At 39.5% G+C, this 21,777-nt stretch overlaps 1 protein-coding gene across 2 annotated transcripts in view; it reads right to left on the bottom strand.

The window, feature by feature from the left end:
- Positions 1–882: 882 nt before the first annotated feature.
- enox1 (ecto-NOX disulfide-thiol exchanger 1) overlaps positions 883–21,777 on the bottom strand; it is a 156,273-nt gene continuing 135,378 nt past the window's right edge. For both annotated transcript variants that reach the window (XM_085384869.1, XM_085384868.1), the window contains exons 12-16: positions 19,928–20,035; positions 16,900–16,956; positions 15,822–15,924; positions 4,989–5,074; positions 883–3,640 (exon numbers count right to left, since the gene is read on the bottom strand). In XM_085384869.1, the coding sequence (XP_085240995.1) occupies positions 3,509–3,640; positions 4,989–5,074; positions 15,822–15,924; positions 16,900–16,956; positions 19,928–20,035 (486 nt within the window). In that variant the 3' untranslated portion in view covers positions 883–3,508. The remainder of the gene's footprint in view (positions 3,641–4,988; positions 5,075–15,821; positions 15,925–16,899; positions 16,957–19,927; positions 20,036–21,777) is intronic.

The raw sequence follows: 21,777 nt of genomic DNA, 5'->3' as shown, positions 1-21,777 counted from the left end.
GTTTTCACAGTTTCCCAGGAGGAAAATCCAAGTTTTTTCCCCCAAACCTCTTTGGTTCAAAATGCAACTTTCAGAAACTTGAAACTGGAAATCTCTGTTGTCACACACTGGGATCCATGCTGTGACCAGCAGCTAAAACTTTATTTTGAAGTAGTATTTCTTAAACTGGTTGTTGAGTTTTGTGTGGGAAAAAAAATCACACAAAATGTCCATCATGGGCTTTGTACTATCCATGATTGTTTTGGTTTTTTTTTTTTTTGTTAAATTTTGGTTCCTCAGTTTTCTTCAGTTCTTGTTTCGCTACATATTTTTCAGCATCATGTTGCTTTTGTGGATCAGTCATTGTCTCTCTCAATGTGTCGACGGTTATTTCCTGTTTTAGTTTTAAGCTTAGCTCCTCATGTGGTCAGGATACTTCTAAATAGTCCAAAAAAAGGCCTCTAACCACCATTTGGTAACCAGACTGTTACTTATATAGAGCTTTTGTACTCTAACTGATAACGCTTTCTATATGTCCTCAGTGTAAAACACTATGAGGTCAAGGAAAGGTGTGATGGAGAATTTACAGGGAAAAGAGAAGCATGGAGTAGAGAATTCATCTGCAAAATATCACTTCATTACAAAAGGTTGAAATTTTAAAAAATGGGAAGCTAAATACCCTAAAAAAATGAAATTAAACTTGTTTCCTTACTTTTTCTTGCTGGAGTGCGTGAACGTTTAGACCCAAAACAACACAAAAGCAGAGATTACTAATGCAAACTGATCTACAGCAAAGCTTAAATACATAGTCGGTATATAACTCACAATCTGGATTTAGACAGCAGCAAGTGATAAGAAGTATTTTATTATAGTAACGTGTTCAAACTTAACTTGTATCAGCCTGTTGTTGAAAATTCAAAACGTGGAGCACTCCACTCTTCCACTTCCAAGCCACACTTTTGTGCAACCATTCTTTTTTTCTTTTTTAGAAAAGAAGATATTTAGATATTTAAATAAGGAGAACGAGTACCCATAACATTAATGGGAGTGCAATGCTAAATAACATTAGCATTGTATTTTCTACATGTCCAGCTTTGTGGTCTTTAAAAACACTCAGAAATGACAAAAATCATCTTCAGTCCCCAGACGAACATCATGATCTCTTCCCTTCGCTCTAGTCAGAAGGATAATAAATATTTGTCACAGTCATTAACTTTGTATACTGTATTTGAAAAAAGTAGCACCACTTAGGTCATGTTTTTTGCATTTTACCATATTTAATTACAATATGTAATATGGCAGTGGAACATTTCAGTCTGCTGCCTTCTGTGAACAGCTTCTTTACACAATATAATGAAATAAATTAAGCAGAATGATTGAATTTCGATCCCTCACATCGGTCTTTGACAAATCAGCAATTTTTCTTTCTTTACTTCCATCATCTTCATGCGTTTTTTTCCCCCCAAATATTGTCCTTTCCTTCCTCTAACCCTCCTGTTTCCAGTGTCCGTGTCCTCATCAGGGAGCACCTAACAGGCCTGGAGTGTTTTTACACTTAGTCACTCAGATTATTTCAAACTCCACATCAGTTTGCCTGTATATTATTATTTTTTCAATTAAAAAATATCTGGCAGTAAGAAATAAATACGAACTCATGTTCACACACCAACCCTAAACTGTCACTCAGTAAACACTAGCATCCAGTAACAATGGAGGCTCACATTATTTACGGTAAATGTATCCAAGATGTTTTGCGATGGTACCCAGGTGTGAAGTAGCACATGTCTGTTTGAAGATTTTTGGCTTGCTTATTCTCTGATCAGGAGTAGCAAAATCTAGGTCCTTATACTGCACGTAGTCTTCACGGATATAATCCCACAGGGTAGTCTGGCCTTAAAACTGTAAACTTCTAGCACTATATAAGGTACTTTATCACTGACAGGTACGTATCTATGAAGCGCCTTGAGGCGACTTATGTTGTGATTTGGCGCTATATAAATAAAATTGAATTGAATTGAAATTGAATTGAATTGAATTGAAATGGTCAATTCCAGATCATGTGACACAGACATATGATCTGTTCTAATCACAAATAGAGATTAGAACAGGCCACAGGTATTAAAGGTACCGGGCTGCAGTGATTGGAGTTCCACAGGGTTCTGTGCTGGGATTAGATCTATTTACATTATCACTATAGTTTGTCTCTTGTCCCATCTCTCTCTGCTCTTTCCCCTCACCAAGAATGTATTATTGTTGGGTCTTTACCTTACAATATAAAAAGCACTGACGCTGTGATTTGGCACTGTATAAATAAAGCTTAATTGAAACTAATGCAATGAGCATACCTAAAGAATTCACAGTGTCAAACATGTTCTCACCATTATTTGTTCTCACATATGATATTTCTAACACCCTATAGATCTCTTGTATACTGACCTTTTAAATTGCTTTTACTTAAAAAAAAAAATCTTATTTCAGATACTCCTTTCTGCAGATATACTCTTTTTACAGAATGGGGGATTTACTGTATTCTGATAGTCTAGCAGAGTAAGGCTGAAGTTAGTTGTGCAATGGCCGTCCTTTCATGTAATCTGTGGTGGTCACTGTGCACACAGACTTTTATTCCCTTACTTTAGCCTTAAAAGCAGCAAATCTTCTCTGAGGCAACACATAATTTGCACCCCAGTAGAAATTCTGGGGAAAATCGCTTCCTTATGGACAAAGTCAGGGAATTGCCTGAAAGCTTGAAAACCCCAAATATGAATATAGAGAAAATGCAACACAAATAATGTTAGATATTGTTTCACCACCACATTCAGAAAGTAACACAAGATTACAATCAGCTGGCAGTAAAGATTAAATTAAAGGGCTCTGTATGTGTTTTTATTGAATGACAGATTTAGAGTTGGTGTACAAAGTCCTTTCCAAACCATTAAGAGGAAGTGATCTATCTGTGGTCCCATCATGCCACAGGAAGCCCAGCAAAAACTCCCTTGCACAGCCAGTTCTTGGACCAAGTAGGAGATGATTTATCTGCCAGGGAAATGAGGTTTGGCATCAAATCTTTTAACGTTCAACTTTGGTATAATTTTTTTTTTAACTCTCTGTCTGTGATGTTTCGGTTGTTGCTGGATTTTTCAGACTCCAAACTGCACCGACAGCAAGACACCAAGGACCATGATTCACTTCAGAGGACAGACAGAGGGTGTGTCTTCCGCGCTGACCGACGATAGTCTATAACGCCCTGTTGCAGTTCACCGTGGTGACAATCTGCAGTGAGGAAAAGAAATGTTATTTCACCTGAACCCAGCATCCAGAGGTGAAATGTCTTTTGGGATTCTAAAAAAAAAAAATCCGTCGCTTTCACAGTTTCCAGTGTCTGCTTGAGTGAACGTCATCTGTTGTCTACTGCACTGCCGTGTGTCTGAAGAACATGCGCACACACACATGTGAATTAAAGGTCCGAGGCATTGTGCACATCTGTTCACGTTGGTGTGTCTTCGCAGTGTGTGTGTGCGCCACTCCTGTGTCACGCTGAACTCAGTGTGTCAAAACCGCAGAATTTCCATCTTTTTTCCAGAGTTGCACCGACGCCACTCAGCTCCTGCCTGAACATACTGGGCAGACGGACCATGAGCCGCTCCAGTTCCCCTGCAGATACCTGAACGACGACAGCAGAGAGGAAGAGAAATCAGACTGACATAGAACAAACTACAGGGGCTTTTATTCTTGATTTTCATATCATATTGGATATCACTTTGGTACTTTGGGTCTTATGAAAACACATTAGACCTACCTTGGATTTGCAGGTACAACCTTCACTAGATTAATTAAAAACCAAAGAAAATTGGATAATTTTTAGACACATTTTGTTGTTATATGGCAAATCTTTATCATCTGGCAACATCTAGGGCTGTATTATAAAGCCAACACTTAAGTGCCAAAAACTGTAGTTCCTCTATTGGCCACTTGAGGCTCCAAAAAACTCGAACTTTATAGCCTCAACCGTATCTGTTTCTATCTGATTTCTCATGCTTTTTACCTGATGTAGTGCCTTTGAGTGATCATTCCCTAATAACATTTATATTTACAATAATGGTTTACATAGCAGTGGGAAATACATCTGATTACAGTAGATATTTTTTTGAAAGGGCTGTAACTAAATTTAAGGATCTGCTTCCTCCACTGTTATCTTCTTCAGTGTCATATTCCAACACAGAGCCGCTATCTAAACTCAGGATGTCTTTACCTTACAATATAAAGCACCTTGAGGTGACTGTTATCGTAATTTGATGCTATATAAATACGACTGAAATTAATTGAGAAAAGAAATGAATTGAAGTTTGTGGCATTGTGACAAATGCAGCTTAGCTACCATAAAGTAACCTGTTGGATAATTATCAGAATCATCTTTTATGTTTCTGTAATGGTTAATTCACTAATATGTGCAAGCTCTTTAGTCTACGTGATATTTATAATGCTAAAATATAATTATCACTAACATAATTGAAATGTTTTACATATAAACAAGGAAAAAGCAGTTGTAAAGCACATTATTATTATTATTTGTTAAGTTGGCAAGTTACAGTTATTTATATACAATTTCTGAAAAATTACTTTTTATATAAATCATTATAGGTGTTATACTAAATTTGTTAAGCATTGTATGTGAGACTGTTGCCGAAGATGAATGAAATGAAAGTAAAACTGCTATGTGTGTGTTCTTTTGTGCCTTAGTATCAGTATGCTGCTTTGTGCTTTTGCTTGATAAAAATATCTAAAAGCACTGACGCACCCATAGGCTTACTCTCGAGCAAAACCCAGAGAACTTCTTAGAAATGGCCAGTCCAATTCTAAGAAAGGTTACATAGATTATGCCTTTGCAATCCCTTGTTTGTTGCTCATGAGTATTTTGTGTATTACATACATTTTCTATGTCATGTGTTCTTTAATAGGGTTTAGTGAGAAATGTAGCTGAATGTTTCATGTTGTTTTTTAATGACATTTACCTTGGAGTCTAGTCTCTGTATGTACGACCACAGATACTCGAGGTTGGCCCCAAATGGATGGACATGGAGGAAGGTCGATATAATGCCTGCGGAGAAGAAGGGCCATTAGATAAACCTGCGGTTCAGTGCAATGAAAATATGAGCATGGGAGCGATCTAACATCTCACTGGCAGAGATGATGAGTAAGTAAATCAAAGGTTAACAAAACTATAGAGAAACATCTAAACCTCAATTAAGGATGGAACAGTAAAAAACCCCAGCATATTTATATTACACACAATGCATACAAATATTTCAATGAGCATTCATTCCCATTTTCATTTGCAGATTTTACTTTAAATTTGTTCAACATTTGGACAGAAACATTTGTCATTGGATTTCTGAATGCAGTATTTGTGAGGCAAATGTGGTCTTTGAAAACTGCAAGTGTGTATATTTAGTATTTACCATCAGTATTCATGAGTGCTTCAAGAACAGGCTTAGCAAACTAATAAAGCCAAAGTGCGTGTGCACACACACACACACACACACACACACTGAGCTGACAAAGAAGTAAGATCCACTAGAGTGACTTTTAGATATAAAGGTTCAGGCTCCAGCAGAGCAGCCAATCTGCATCCTCATGAAATGCTGCACAATAAACAAATGGCAGAGCAGCCCCATAAAAATGCTGGCCAGAGCAGAAACTGCTCTCAACTTGATTACTTCTGAGAGGTCCTGCAAAGGTAGGCAGTCATGCGGAGGGGGGGGAAGGAGTGGATGATGGTGGGGGTTGGGTAAGGGTAAAGAAATAGAGTGGCGTCCCCTGGAGGATCCAGCACAGCCAATATTTATTTCCTTGATTTATGTGGCGAAACGCTTGCAATTACAGACGGGCCTAATTCAATTTCTTCCACCAGGCCTGCTCACATGGAACAGTGCCACAGAGAACTGTAGGCTGAAGGAGGGGCAGGGATGTGGGTGCACTAAAAAAGGAAGTTAAATTTCAAGCTTGCACCAAGGAACTCTAACTTAGAAAAAGGGAGGAGAAAAAACCTACATAATCGACGAATGCAGTATGACATTTGGGTCCAGGCTATTTCAATTGCAGGTTCAGATAAGTTTCATAGTATTTACTATGGATCCAAGTTATTTTTCAGGAAGACACCTGCTAACAGTACATTTACTGTCACGATATACAAGTGGTACAAATCTTTGTCTTCTTGTTTTAAAAGTAGCGCACAAAAAAAATAAAAAACCTGTTACTTCTTTAGATGAGTTAAATGAGTTAAAATGAACAAATCCAAACTACAACTGAAATATTTTCTACATGTATAAGATAGGGCTGACTGCTGATAAGAGGAGACAAGCATACAAAGGAAAGTTTAGGAGCGTTTGGAGAAATTGATGAAACTACAACATGTACGTGCGTGGTTCGTGGTGCAGCTGCAGAGGAGGCTGACACACCAGAGCTCCATCGGCTCATCATGCCTCCCCTGTATTGAAAGTGCCAGGACCTGAGGTGGTTGTTGTTGTGTGTAGGATGCATCTGAAAAGCCTTCACAAAGCCCCACATTCAACTCTATTGAAAAATTTGTGAACAACGCTTAAAAGCTGGATTCATGGCAGGAAAGCAGCTAATTTAAACACACTCAATTCTGCCAAGAGTGGACAAAAAAAACTGTTCAAGAAATCATTAAAAGCTCAAAATTACTGACATTCATGATGAGTGCTTGAAAACTTTTGACCATCGTTTAGCTTCTACAGACAACACAAAAGGTAAGAAAAAACTATTTTTCTGTGTATGACCTCTTATTCAAAAGAAAGGGAGTGCTGCAGCTGTATAATGGAGCCTTAAAATGGTTTTAATGTTTAAAGTTTGAGGCTTGGCATTTCAAATAGTCCAGGACTAATTTATGAATCATGGCAATTTGTGGCTTCGGCATCTGTGTCTGCAGACAGTGATTCAAACAGTGGACACAAACTTGAACACATGCTACAACTGAGTGTGTGTGTATCGAAATGTTCCACAAATGTGCAAAAGAAAGCATGCTGGCAAACCTACTGATGGCTAAAAAAGCTCCTTTGTTTATTGTGTTTGGTTGGACTATTTGAACAAGTCAATAGCAGAAAACAATCTGTGCAGCCACACAGCAATAACTGAGCCATAGATGTGGAACACAGTAACATCACGACACAGCGCATACAGTCTGTATGAAATGAGCATCCAATTTATTCTTTTACGTGTGCACCCAGACTCTCGATGACTGCTTGCAGACGTGCAAATGCAACAAACATACCATCTAAACTGACAATTTACTGTCACTTGAAAACCTTCTGTTTTTTTCTCCACCTTCATTCACACACTGATATCAAAAGGTTCAACATACATGGATGACTTGCTTACCTTGCTTATTATAGTATTAAGAGTTGCATGTTACTTAGCAGTAATTGTGCAGCCTACCTCTGTCTGTCCCTTGTACAAATAAGACACCTTGCACACACACACACACACACACACATACACTTTCATACCCTGACCCACAGATCATTTAAAAAATTATATAAAATATATGATAATAAAATAATTAATATAATATTGGATCTATTATATTTGTACTGTCAAAATGAAATGACATTAGTCTCATGAGCTACATTAGCAAAACTAGTTTACTGGCAACCGTTTGCTAAAAGGACTCAGCCCATGGCTGTGGTGTCTCTCAGTCTCTGATACATCACATGCCAAAAAAAGGTCTCAGTTTTCTCCAGTAAAAGTAAAACAAAAAATATTAAATAAAGATTTCTATTTCTATTCTGTAAAACAACACTGTGCCCAATGTCCGTAGCTGCTACTGTCACGGCTGCTAGGTGCAGGGAGCAGCATTTGGTAAACTAGACGGTCCAACACTTCCAGCCTTCGAAGGACAGCCTATGCAGCACCTTTATGGGGACACACGTAAGGTCTTCGGGTTCACCTTAGCTAGCTAACCTAGACACAAGTCACTTCTGGTTCTAAAAAACCAAGATGGCGGTAGCAACAATGCTGAACTCAAGGCTAAATTAATTCATTAATTAAAAAGAGTTTTGTCAGAGTCAGGGGACTTCATAATCTAAAGTCCTTCTACATAGAAGCCTTGCAACTGAGCAGCCATCTTGAGCTCTACTGGGTCAGCTACTTTGAACGTTATATAAATGACCTTCAGTTCCATTGGTCACTCATTCAAAAAGAATCTGACTTTGCAATTCTCCCGTAGATTTGAATTGTGGATTCTTTGTGTCTCTCCCGCAATGCCTCTGCTATAACCCACTCCCACTTAACTCAAGTTAGTCAGAAAGCCAGTCAATGTGGAAGCATTCTCCCTGCAAGGCTCACCTGGTGACCTCCTATGCTGAAAGGCTGCACGGACCTGTGCTTGATTCTGCCCGGGACCATTTACTGTGTGTGACTCTCCCGTCTTCCCTATCCAGTAAAGGCAAATATGCCCAAGAACCATAAAACAGGGAGAATAGGTAGCATAACATTTCAAAATACTTCCACTCAGTGTTTTGATATGCAAATTAAAATGCTAAATGTAAATTCTATTGTCTTATTTGATTTTACTGTGTGAGAAAATCGGCCACATGCCTTTAAAAATGTGTTTGTTTGATGAAAATCTCCCAGCAGCAGCAGCAGCAGCAGCAGGGGAGGAAGACAGAGAGCTGTGCCTCCTCGCTCCTTCATATTTGGATTTTCTTGGCGCCACTAAGAGAGATAAATGTGCTGCTGTTCCTCCCGCTCTGCTCTGTTGTGGACAAATACAGATCGTCCTGTGCTTTTCTCCACGCTGCTGCATGGTCTGTGGTAACGCGAGGCTTTACAGAGGGAAACAAAGGCAGCAGAAATGAATTGTGTCCAGCTGCTGTATGGGGGCCCAACACAGAGTGAAATCCACGTCTCTGATTTTAGAAGAAGATAGAAACAGAAAGGAGCCACAGCAGGCTTTAGGCACTTTGTTTTTCTGTCTCTCCTGCAGAAGAAGGTTTGAGAGCTCTCCAAGCTCTCAGACAGCAGACGCTATGTTTACGCCTAACACGGCAGCGGTGGTATGACCTGAGACGAGTTAAGTGTCAAGCACTCTTGCGCACTCACGTTCAGTTATCTTTAATGCTCCGCTACCGAATACTCTCAGAACTGTGCTGTGCGCTGAACTTACAAAGTAATCAGGGTGCTGCTGTCCACACGTGTAGCTTGAATGAGCGTCACAGCCTGCACAGTCTCTCTGGAAATTAAATTAGCCATGAAAGCTGTCAGTAAGTTCCAGTCAAAGACTTTCATAATCCAACTATGCGCATAATCCACCTTGAGCTGTGTACTGGGAGAGTTTCTTGGAATGAGCAGAGGCTGGAAACAAATCACTCCGAGCAAGAATCTGCGCTCTCACACGTTCACCTCTGCTCACACAGCAGCCAAATTAGATTTACATCTTTCCTGGGCTGGAAGAAAACAGAGCCAAGGAGAAGACCAAGACCTAACTGCTCTGTGGGTAAAAAGGTTTTTTATACCGGTGATTTCCACTGATAACGTAATGGAGAGGTAAGCAAGCTTTCACTTTGTTCCTTTCGTATGCCATCTGAAATACATAACAAGAAGAAGGATATGGAAAAACTTCAGGTTATAATATCCACTGGAGATTAATTTTCTGACTGAAGTCTCTCTTTTCCTTCCGCTGTCCAGCCTCTGCAGAGCAGAAGCCTCACGATCTGAGGTGAGAAAGAGTAAAAGATTAAGCAGTGAGTGCTCTGAGAGCTTATTTGGCCACAGTGTTGCCTGTTGGGTACAACAGGACCATACTGTCAGTGAACTTCTGCGTTATTCCTGACACTGTTTGCTGGAACAAATAATAAAAAAAAAAAACCCTCACAGATTTCAACCAAAAAGTCAAAAGGGGTTTTATTTCAGTGTCGTCTCATCCATACCTCAATGCACTCTGTCACTTTGTACGCCACAACGTGTGCACATCTGTACACCTATAATATCAGTAACATCCCAGAAACATTAGTGGTAACACTTGTGTCCTTTTATATTTATGTTTATATTTATATCTCTTTTTCTATACTTTATTTTATAGATAGCTTTATTGTAGGGGTGCAACGATACACAAAATTCACGGTTCGGTTCGATTCGATACTTTGGTGTCACGGTTCGATATTTTTTCGATACAAAAAAATGTTCATGCCTTTTTAATTTGTCATTTATTAAAATTATAAATATATATTTTAACTCAAAAGTACAGTTTTTAAATTTAATGTTGCTGAAACAACAAAGTAATAAAAAAAATAAATATATCTGATTGAGGAATCACTCATCTTTGGAAAAGAGAGTTTATTACAGAGAAATGTCTCTTTCCAAAATAAAAGCTATACTATCCGCTTCTTCTGGGCTATATTCTCAGCAGCATATTAAACATATCAGGTCCCCATGAGGAGAATCCTGTGCTAACAGCTGTCTAAATGACTCGGGTAAAGTTTGTAGCATGCGTGCTTGTTGTTTTTGTCTGCTTCCACTTGTCTTTGCACTAGGATGCTGTCGGAGTAAATGTGCAGTCATATTCGTTGTGTTCCCACTAGTGCTGTCAGCGTTAATCTCGTTGAAATGACGTTAAAGCCACAACACGGCAAATCTCTGTCAACGAGCTACCGCGGATCGCCCCGTGCGTGGGGCTGGACGGTCAACACGTTAACGAGCTAACTGCGCTAACATACTAGTTTCCACCAATGTAATTGAGCATTGCATGGCACATCCAACATACTGTTTTACTTTTGTCCATCAGGGTCATACTTCACATGAAAACCAAAATAGTTTCAGAAGAAAGCAAAAAAGGTGCACTTGGGACAAACTGAACCAAACCTATGCTTGTTGCGTGAGGAAAAATGATCAACATGCTTTTTGTGCCATTTTTGTTTGGTGGTATAACTATACTTGAGAGATTTTTTCAAACTCAGACCAGTGCGTTTCAGCCAGGGGCGGAGCGTGGGGGTGGCTTACTGGGCTTAAGCCCGGGTTGTTTTTTCAGAAGCCCGGGGTCTTCTGGAGTGTAATTTTTTTCATAGTTAGATGCCTGGCTGACAACTGTATAAAACAAAAAGTACACACAATATTCGAAGCACATAGTGCACACTGTGGGAATTTACGACTGTGCGTGAATCCCCCCTGATATTGGTATGATCCGAGCTCAGGCACTAAACGACTGAGCGAGAGGGCGGGGCAGCTGCTGCCTGTGAGTGCGCTGTTGGAGAAACGGAGCCAGCCATACTAAGGAGAGTCTAAGTTTGACCAGGTACCAAAGCAAATCATTCGTACCGTACAAATAATGTAAATTCTGACGGTGCATCACGAAAGATTGATATCAAACTGATCACTTGACCAATATTACGTTACTTGCTCTTCAAGTGAATCAACAAATGGCGAAATGAAAAGCCGAACAAATGCTATTTTTTTTTAGAGTCTTAGCTTACGTGTGTTTATTTCATATTTTCAGTTCTTACCCTCCCCGACTAAATCGGTTTCAGTTATGTACTGAAATATAAGAATGGACATTAGAGGCTTCTTTCAAAGAAAAAACTCAGGTAAATGTTATTTTATATATTATGCTTTGTATGTTGTTCAGTATATTTCTATGCAAAACAAGAGGGATTTCAATACACAGCAGGATATCCACAGTTTAAACCAGATATTTACATACACTTTATGGAGAAAACACAAGAACATTTTTTTACTGTTGAACATCAATTTAGAGTAAACTTGTTTTGTTTTGGATAAATATTGAAACATCTTTTGAATTAGTTAAATGTCAGAATAAAGAGAGACAGAGCTGTCTATTTTTATCACTTTCATCAAATTTAGGAGTACATATACACTAAGTTTATTGTTAATTAATAAGAAAACTCCAGACGATTCCATTCTGAGCTGAAGAAGCTTCTGATAGGTTAGTAGAGTCCATGTGAGTAAATTGGTGGCACACCTGTGGATGCATATAAGGCAAAACACAGAGTCTGTTTCTGTGACATGGGAAAATCAAGAGACATCAACCAAAACACCAGGAAAAGAACTGTGGAGCTCCATAAGTGTGGCTCAGTTTTGAATACAATTTGGTGCCATTTACAATTACAGTTTTTCTCAAATGTTAAAACACAAAAGCCAATCCTGTAACCCAAATGACCAGTAGTCTAAACACATTTACTAAATGTAGCCACCATATTCCAGTACCATAAACACATGTCACATGAAGACACAATTCACAAAACACAACCCTCTGTACTCATAAATCTAAACACATCTTTCCTTGCTAAAACACATGTTGCAAAACAACTCTGCTCATATCCTCAAATGAAAGCCCATGTGATGCAAAATGCTTGCCACAGTCACCAATCTTTGAACACAGGGAACACACCTGGCGTCATTCACCAGAGGTGGGACCAAGTCATTGTTTTGCAAGTCTCAAGTAAGTCTCAAGTCTTTATCCTCAAGTCTCAAGTCAAGTCTCAAGTAATGTCAGGCAAGTCAGAGTCGAGTCTCAAGTCACTGGTGTAAAAGTCCGAGTCAAGTCACAAGTCTGAAACTTTGAATTTCAAGTCCTTTCGAGTCTTTAAAAAAAACAAACGAAAAAATAATGTTGCAGTTATGCTAAATGTAAATATTAGACCATGTAGTTTTTAAATCTGTGTTTTTCTCAACACATACAAAATAGTGAACTTAGAAAATATACACAAATTGTGAAATTGCACCTCTTTAAAATGCAGCTCAATTAAACTTAGCTCCAAGAATAATTTTCACCGACAGTTCTGAGATAAGCTGCATGTCATTCTTGGATGCGGTTGTAGGACCAGCTTTAAAATCGCATGACAAAAATATCATACACATTAAAAAAACTGTATCACCAACGTAGCCTGGACAACATTTGCTAGTTAGATGAAGTCAGCTATCTCATCGTAGCATATTTATATGCATATTTATAATTATACGGTTCTTGGAGTGAGTGCATACACTCATGAAGTTTAGTAACTTCAGGTCACTGCAACAAGCCCAGGTACAGTTTACCGACGGATGGGTGCAGGACCTTGAAATGCACCGTGTAGAAAGTAAAGACCATCGTACGTATCATAAGTTTACCAGTCTCACAAATCGTCTTCATAAATACACATTCGTTAACCGTTTATTAATATAACCTTTGAGCTCAACGGTAATTAATTAGTAGTGGAAATAATTTCTGGTAGCATCACAGAAATGTAGCAGTGACAATAATATTGTATGCTGTAATCGTACTGGGCAATTAGTGATACAAAAAACCTGTTTTATCCTGTGAATAAAAGTATATGTTTTTGTCAATGTACCATAATAACAGAAGTGAAACACAATATTGTGTCAGGACAATTCACTATTTATGCACAATAAATAAAGGAGCATAGCGCGACAATTTCTGTTCAGCGCCAGACTTGCTTGTAACCTATATCACCAATTATGTTAAGAAAAATGACGTATTAACTACAACAGCAGACTGACCTTTGTGTAAATGCTTGGAGCAGACTAACCTGTTAGCTGGAGTGTTCTAGGACGTTATATTTGATCTTTGAATGGCTGCAATCCAGTCGCCTCTTTGTTACTTCGGAAACATGGCTCGAACAATTTCTCTTCAACGACGTAATCCGATAACAACCGATCTCTTTACCCGTCGGCTTCCCGTGGCTGTCATGCGACCGGCTATTGCAGTTAATAATACAACAGCTTCTTGACATTTTTGTGTTTCTTTTTATCGCTGTGTGACTGATTTTAATTGAAAGCCTGCGTGCGCTAGTACCGCTTGCCACGAGTTCCCAGAATCCTTTGCGGTTCTACCCGTGAATGACGTCACATTTTCAATCTCCATATAATATGCATGTTAAATTTTATATTTGGGGTAAAATATCAAGTCTTTTCAAGTAAACCGGTTCAAGTCCAATTCAAGTCCCAAGTCATTGGTGTAAAAGTCCAAGTCAAGTCACAAGTCTTAGAACATTTTTTCAAGTCAAGTCTAAAGTCATAAAATTAATGACTCGAGTCTGACTTGAGTCCAAGTCATGTGACTCGAGTCCACACCTCTGTCATTCACTATACACAATGACTCAAAATTGAAGACACTTGTTGCTAATGCTGTACCCACATGTAAAAGCAAGTTCAGAGTGCACAGTATGCTGAAGATTCCAAACAAACACAATGGATGAAGGCAGAGTCAGGGGAAGAGGAATTTGATGCAGAGGAGGGAGAAGAGCTGGCCCTGGAAGAAGAGGAGCAGGCCAGCGAGGAAGAGGAGTTCAAAGGAGAGGAGGAAGAGGAGCGACCAACGAGGAAGAGGAGAAGGCCAACATGGGAGAGGAGAAGGTCCAGAGGGAGAGCAAGACAACCTCGCACCATCATTACTGACGAGATGCGAGCAACAGCTCAGCGACATGATGCCGCACAGTGATTGTGGTGTGTGTGTGGTGTGAATAACGTAAATAAAAAATCTTCACACCCTGTTCATGTTTTCAAGATTACTGTTGTGTGCGATAGATTCTGTTTTTGCATTGAGTTGTGTTACAGTAGTGTATGTACATGCAGGATTTTCTATAGATTTATACTACTCATATGAAACTCACAAATCTAAATGCCTAATCCTCTGCAGAGATCTACGACGATCCGTTACTGTATAGTTTCTAAAAATATGCATTGGCAGTTATGAAACAAAGAACCTTCTCACAAATTGAGCATTGTGTTTTCAATTGTTTTGCTGTAGTGTGTAATGCTGTGTATAGTGTTTACAGTTTTGAAAGCTTCGAGCTGCTCTTTTGGTGTGAAAGTTTGAGTTTTGCAGTGGGAAGGTGTGGTTGTGTTTATGTAGCTTTAGAAAAGGGTGTTGTGTTTAGACATTGGAGAACATGGTGGAAACGTTTGTGAAATGTGTTTTAGCATTTGAGAAAAACTGTAAGAAATACAGATAGTTTCTCTCTTTACTCTTAAAGTTAACAAATATGTTTTTATATTTATCAATCTAAAAAAATAAACATTTAGTCTGATTTGATGTTACAATTTAAAAAAGTGTTTTTATCTGAAGAGTACATAAATATCTGGTTTCAACTATATATTTGATGATTGTCAGCACAAAGAGGGAGAGAGAGGAACAGAGATGAAGAAGAGCAGGTGAGACACACATGTTAGTCAAATGGTTGTTTACCAAAAGTATCACCGTATCATAGGTACTCATGTATCTCGTACCTAGTGTTTCTTTTTAGGTTTGTTATTTTTCAAATTCTATATTTATTAAGTTATGCAGGCTTGTTTGCACAACAAGGCTAAATAATTATATAAACTTTTCTCAATCTAAATAGTGGACTTTGGTAGAATTAAAAAATAAGTGTAGTGCAGGTCTATGATGATTTTTAGTGCTACTATCATCTAGTTCTGATTCTGGTTCTGTCTTGGTTAAGTCCTCAGTAGTCCTGATTTTGAACTGTTGTAGTCCTGTTTTAATTCTGGATCAGTTCTGGGTCTGGTTGAATTGGGGTTTAGTCCCTGTGTCTTGATACAGCCCCGACTTTGTTCTGCCTTGCTGCTTAATTAAAAAAAACTAGTTTAAGGTGTCCTGCATATGTGATATATTTTTTTCCTATATGAAGTCATTCTTTTTTGAACAAAACTCAAAACAGAGCCTATTAATCTTTCAGTCATTTCTAACCCCATCCCACATGCATACTACCCTTTAGGGCTAAGCCCCGGGTGTTTCAAATGTCTGGCTCCGCCTCTGGTTTCAGCCATGTGTTATATAGCTAAACTGACAGCCAGTAATAGTAAGAAGCATTTACCAAGAAGCAGAGCCTCTTTTTCTGAAGTGATGACTCCTCTTGTGATAAGCTCGGTCCTCCGGTCTCTGCTGTGGTACAGAGAAGGAACACACCCGTTGATCCCCTGTGAAAACACATGTGTATGACAAAAGAGCCAAAACATAAGGGTACAAATACACTTTAACTACCAATTACTACATGAAGCTGATAACAGAGGGCTGGGAAACACCCGGAAATGAGTTAGCATTTTGCATTTGTGTTGTGTCCAGAACTGAATGTGTTTTGTTGAATAGTTTTTGGCGCGGTATTAACAATTACGCATTTGCAAGGGGCAAACTGAGAGAACAGAAGCTGCTGGGTGGCCCAACGTTTTCCCATCTACCTTTATGCTTTCAGAAAATATCTAAATCATTTATCCTAAATCAGTTCATATATTCTACATTAATCCAAAAAGCACGAGGAACAATGCCACTGGCTTTCTGTTGAAACATTTGTTGGATCTCATTGACATCAGCACTATATATTTGCAACACACAAAGAGCACACAAAACCCAAGCAAAACCTCATCATTTAATAAAAGGCATCACAGTGTTGCACTCAGGAGGTCCAGATTTTCAGATAATAGTACAGTGAATGCAGATCGACTCAGAGTAGCATGATACAAATGTCCGTGTCCTCCTGACTTCAATCAGTGTGCACTTCAGCAGCTTTGAGGCTAATAGTCCATCTCCCATGACATGTGCAGTATACAGACACTGTGTGTAAATGTGTACATACTGGGTCACTGAGAAGCAACAAAGTGCTGTGAGAGACAGCTGAGGACCAAAATAACAGACTGTAACCTCTCCTGATTTCACTCATGTTTCACTCTCATCAACTGTTTCCTTTGTTTGGGTCTTTACATTTTTTTTAAAAAAAAAAGTGTGCTGATATTGTGTGCATCACAAACACAAGCATCAAATCTCTACTTTTCAAACTGTTGAACGGGGCCATGTTTGGCTTGACAACCTGACAAAAATGTTGTTTTTAAAAAACAAAAAAACAAAAACTGTCAGTTATTTTTCTGCCAGTCGACTTCAGCTCAGGCTTCAATTTTTACCTTTTCATGGAGCTCGCCGTTGGTCCCTTCCACAGTCTCCCCATTACTGCTCAGCAGCTGCAGAGACACACAGAGAGAAAACAGAAAGTGTTTGATGAGTCGCAGTGAAACTCAGAGTTTGAAGAAAAAACATTTGTAACAAAGAGTCTGTTTTTTCTGCTCTTTTATAGATGGGTCTGTTAGAAGGACAGGCTGGAAATGTGCAGACTGTGAGACCATTATATGGATACTCTGAAGAAACACTGTGCTGATAGCTGTTTGAGAATTATAAATGTATTTATCGTGCACAAACAGAGACATGGCAAACTGGTCATTAGGCGTTATGGAAGGCTTTACAGAGAGCTGCCACAGAGACTTGGCCGATGTTTCCTCTCATCTAACTCCCTCCTCTTCCCACGTTCTTCTAACTTTATCATCCAGAAAGTAACCCACTCAGCAGTGGACTGTTAAATGGGCTAGATAAGTACAAAAGCTAAAAAAAACCTCAGAGAAAATAAGTAAAAATTTTAAAAGGGGGCATTTAAATTGACCGTAATAAGTAGTGACAGATGAAAAACAGCGATATGGAGCAGACTGTGGTCCCCAGTTTCCAGCAAAGACCAGTAAAAGAAGTTAAAGGTAGCGATTTACACCCACAATCATCTGTTATTAATACAGTCCTTGATTTGAAACCTTCTGTTTTCTAAGTATAAAATATGACTAAAGACACTTCTACATCCCCGGCACAACGCCATCGTATCTGCCTCCTTCAAACACGCAACATAACCTACAGCTGCTTCGACTCTGCGCTGCCAGTTATCCATCACAGAGCACTCATCAGCAGAGCCCGGCAACCTTCTTCTCATTACTGCAGCCAAAACCGCACAATGACTGCGTGAGCTCTCTTACCTTCAGCCAGCTGCTTTTACTCAACAGTTTCTGGGCAAAAGTCAGTCATGTTTTGGAGATTTGATGCTCTAAAAGGGACACAACTCATGTGCATGGGAAAAGTATGTGAGGATAATGTGGGCTAGGTGATTAATTTGCGGTTTGTGTGAGTCCAGCATAATGTCTGTGCAAGAGATATGCAGTGTAAAAGTATCTCCCAAAAACTGCATTAGCCATGCAGCTGCCACTGTTTCAGACTCTTCCTGCTCCTCGTGTGAACTCTAAAGAGGTTTGGGCAATCCAGGCTGTCACTGTTCCTCAGGTATGAAGCACCTGAAGCACCTACTTCATTTGGATTGTCTCAAAAACTTCCCCCACAAAAGCTCCTGTGGTATACAGGTGCGAGCTGAAGTACAGACGAGCAGCTGATTTACGTGCTGTTACCTCCGACCGGGCTTGTTCACCTCTGCCTACGGACTGGATTCATCTATGTGAAGCGTCTGTAAAACTTGGCAGTGAAATCACTACATAAAAAGTGTGTCTCCTCCTCCCCCAGACCTCCTCTGTTCCCCCTGACAGCCCTTTTATTCCTGCAGAATGTATGCATCTATGAAGTCTTAGGTCAGCCTGCAGTAATGTTGCTGTGGGATGTGGCAAAGAACCAACAGATAGCCAAAATAAATTCGTTTGTCTATACATACACTGCTCAAAAAATTTAAAGGAACACTTTGAAATCTCAGATCTCAATACCACAAAAATAATAGGTGTTCCATTGGATTTAGGTCAGGTGAGTGTGGGGGTCAGTCAAGCCAACAGTCAGAAAAGATGAGGCGAGAACATCAAAGCAGCTGATTCGATGCCACCACAGATCCGACTGAGTTTCTTTGGTCGTTCATAGTTCATCCTTCTTGTGAGTACCAAATAAACATTTCTGTGTTTCTGGAGATGTTTCAAATAAGTTGAAGCAGCCACAAAAATCTGGTATTAATGGCTCAGCCTTACACCTCCCCATATCTCAGACTGTTGACCTTGACATATACTGTTGCTATGAGATGAGAGTGAAAGTGAAACTGACTGAAGTCCAGTTCTCAAAACCTCTAGACGTTACACTTGGAATGCTGTGGTTTCACATATATGTCCAAACAGAACTGCTGTGAGAGGGAATTATTGTGAAGGGGTGAGCGAGGCAGTGGTGTGAAGGTGCACCTGCCCCACTAAAGGTGAAGCATCATTAACTCCAGCGTTGTGTGCTCTGTGTTACATTCAGGAGTCCCACGGTTCAGTTCTTCGGTGTTTGTTGTGAGCTGTCAATGCTTAGCTAGCAGATAGCGGTTAGTAAGTACACTAAACCAGGTTTTGCTTACTTGTCTGACACATAATAATAATAATCACACAAGATGCAGTGTGTGGATGATTTACTGTCAGTGAAAGGCCTTTAGCAGAGGAATAAATACTGTAACGTTACTTTCGCTGTAAATAAATAAATAAATCGATATTTATAATTTCTAATGGGTAATACGCAGAGAGTATTTTGCAGTTTCTAACACTTGGTCCGCAGGTATTTATAAACCACACACATGCCATCTTGGCCAGTCACCTCTCAGCTTGAGACCGCAGAATAACATCCTGGCGGGGCTGTTGCCATAGCAGCACTCATGTCCTTCCAACCCCCTTCATCCCCTCCATGAATTTAAGCTTCTGTGTGTGTTGCAGCGTGCTTTTTCAGTATACCGCACATGAAAGAGCCACAACAGAGAGACCGGAAAATGCACTTCATGAGAACATGAAGACTGAACGCTACAGCGGTGTTCTTGCTGGATTACTGCTGTGTTCTGTGTGAAATACCTGATTAAAAAAGTGTGAAGCAGTCAAAGGACTTAATGGCATTAAGCCTGAAAAAGACAAACATGTCTGGTCATTGCTATGTAGACACAGGGCTGACTATAAGGAGTCCAAACAAAAGGAATCCAGTCAAGCGTAACAGAGTTGTACATCATCATGTCCCTGGAACGTCTTACTACTTTATTTTCTAAAAATTACTTTAACTGCAGCCCTGATTAAGATAAGGAGAAGAGGGAGGATGGATGCATGGATGGATGGATGGATGACTACTTTAAATTTGGTTGCCAGTAATGGAGGGTGAATACTAATTGGCGCACACCTTGTCTCTGAGGCTGAGTACCTCCCCCTCCAGGTAGCGGTGCTCTTCTCTTGCCTGCTCCAGCTCAGTTTCCTTGCTCGATAGCTTCTCTTGTAGGTTCAGAAGTTGCTGGAAGACAATCACAGATACACATTTAACTTAACAATATCAATTTAATAATCACAGGTACCTCCCAGGTACCTCTAAATAACAAGATTTGACACCGCAATATATATTGGGGCTGATATATATTGCGGTGTCAAATCTTGTTATTTAGAGGTACCGGGGAGGTCATCAAATGTCATCTTTATGGGAGAAAAAGTTAATGGAAAACTTTAAGTTCAAGGGGTCTGAGTGCCTACCAAGCACCTGGCTCTCACATTTCCAACTGAGTTGCAGCTGTGCAGCTCAAAATGCAGTGGTCAAACATAAGGCCCAGGGGCCAGAATCACCCTGTTAAAGAATAGACGCTGCTGGAAAATGTAATGGAAACCATCAATTTTGGACTTTTAAATATATTTCACATTTTTCTACTGTCTACTGTAGAGGCTGTGTCCACAGTAAAAAAAATAAAAAGTGATTATTGAATTTTCTGTTGCATAATTACAGTGCAGTCTGGCCAATGAGGTACCAGAGTGCTTTCTGTAGTTTTTTACATTTATGTCTTACAGTTTAAGCCCAAAGCTGACAGACGCCTTTCATTTACCACAGCAGGATCTCTTTATCGTGTAGAAATATTGAGACATACTGTTGAAATTGCACTGCTTGTTTTTACATCAATATATCTCAGGGATAAAAATGTGCAGTTAAAGTTCTTTACACAGACAGAGGAGGGAGTTTTACTGGTCAAAGTTCGCTTTATGTGGCCCCCAGTGAAAAATGAATTGACATCCCTGCTATAGAGTAAATTTCTGGCTTCTGTGAGACGACTGCTGTTGTTATTTGGCGCCATGTAAATAAATCTGAAAACTAAAACTGGCATCAGGACATATTTAGATGTGCAGTCTTACTGCAGGAGAAACTGTTTTGTGACTTTACTGTTCACAGCTCTGCATTTCCAGGATGACTTCAGAGAGTTTCAGGTTAACATTAGCTTGTTTTTCAGTTGCTGAAGGTTTGCTGGTTAAAGTCATTAATTTGAACATGGAGGAAAAAGGAAATGATGTTTACTTCTACTAAATAAAAGAAAGCCAAGATGCCAAGAAGCTGTAGGACGTCTTGCTGCATGTCTTAGAAGATGAGAAAACAGAACTTTGACTTGAGGCTGCAGCTGTCAGTGAGTGTTGTGAGAGGTTTTTATCTGCCTGCTCCCTTTACCTACACTCAACACTTTGTCATCTTATTATTCTCCTAGTGCTGAAGCCACTTTTATTCTGATTTTAGTCTTTTTATCACAATAAGATGTTTATTATTTAAATGAACTGACTGTTTCATTCATCGTGTACGCGTTCATATTTTTTGCATGATGCGATGTCATCTTAACGCTGTGATGAAGTATATGAAGCAAAGCACTTATTTTGTTTGTCACAGCTGATCATCTGCACTGAGGGGGAATAAAAAAAACAACGCTGCATGACAAATGAGAAGCGATAGCAGTGTGAGTTTCCCCTCACACTGCTAAGAAGTCAAGTAAGCAGCACATTTACAATGAGCCAGCAGGGCAGTGTGTGCATGTGTGTCTATATGATGGTGGTTGTCTCCAATGTGCCTCATTTTATCAGTGCTGTCAGTTTAGATTGAGAAAGACAGGAAGTCAAGTTTAATCAGGCTAACTCGTGGCAAACGAGCTGCGTGCTCCGACACAGCTTACTGTGCTCCATGAAAAAAGTAAAGTGAGGAATAGTGGGAGAACTCAGCAAAGGAAAACACTG

This window comes from Rhamphochromis longiceps, linkage group LG16, assembly GCF_057381845.1.
Source record: "Rhamphochromis longiceps isolate RC_006_pf linkage group LG16, R_longiceps_female_GT1.1, whole genome shotgun sequence".
NCBI classification, from domain to species: Eukaryota; Metazoa; Chordata; class Actinopteri; order Cichliformes; family Cichlidae; genus Rhamphochromis; species Rhamphochromis longiceps.
This window is presented reverse-complemented; position numbering and strand designations above follow the sequence as displayed.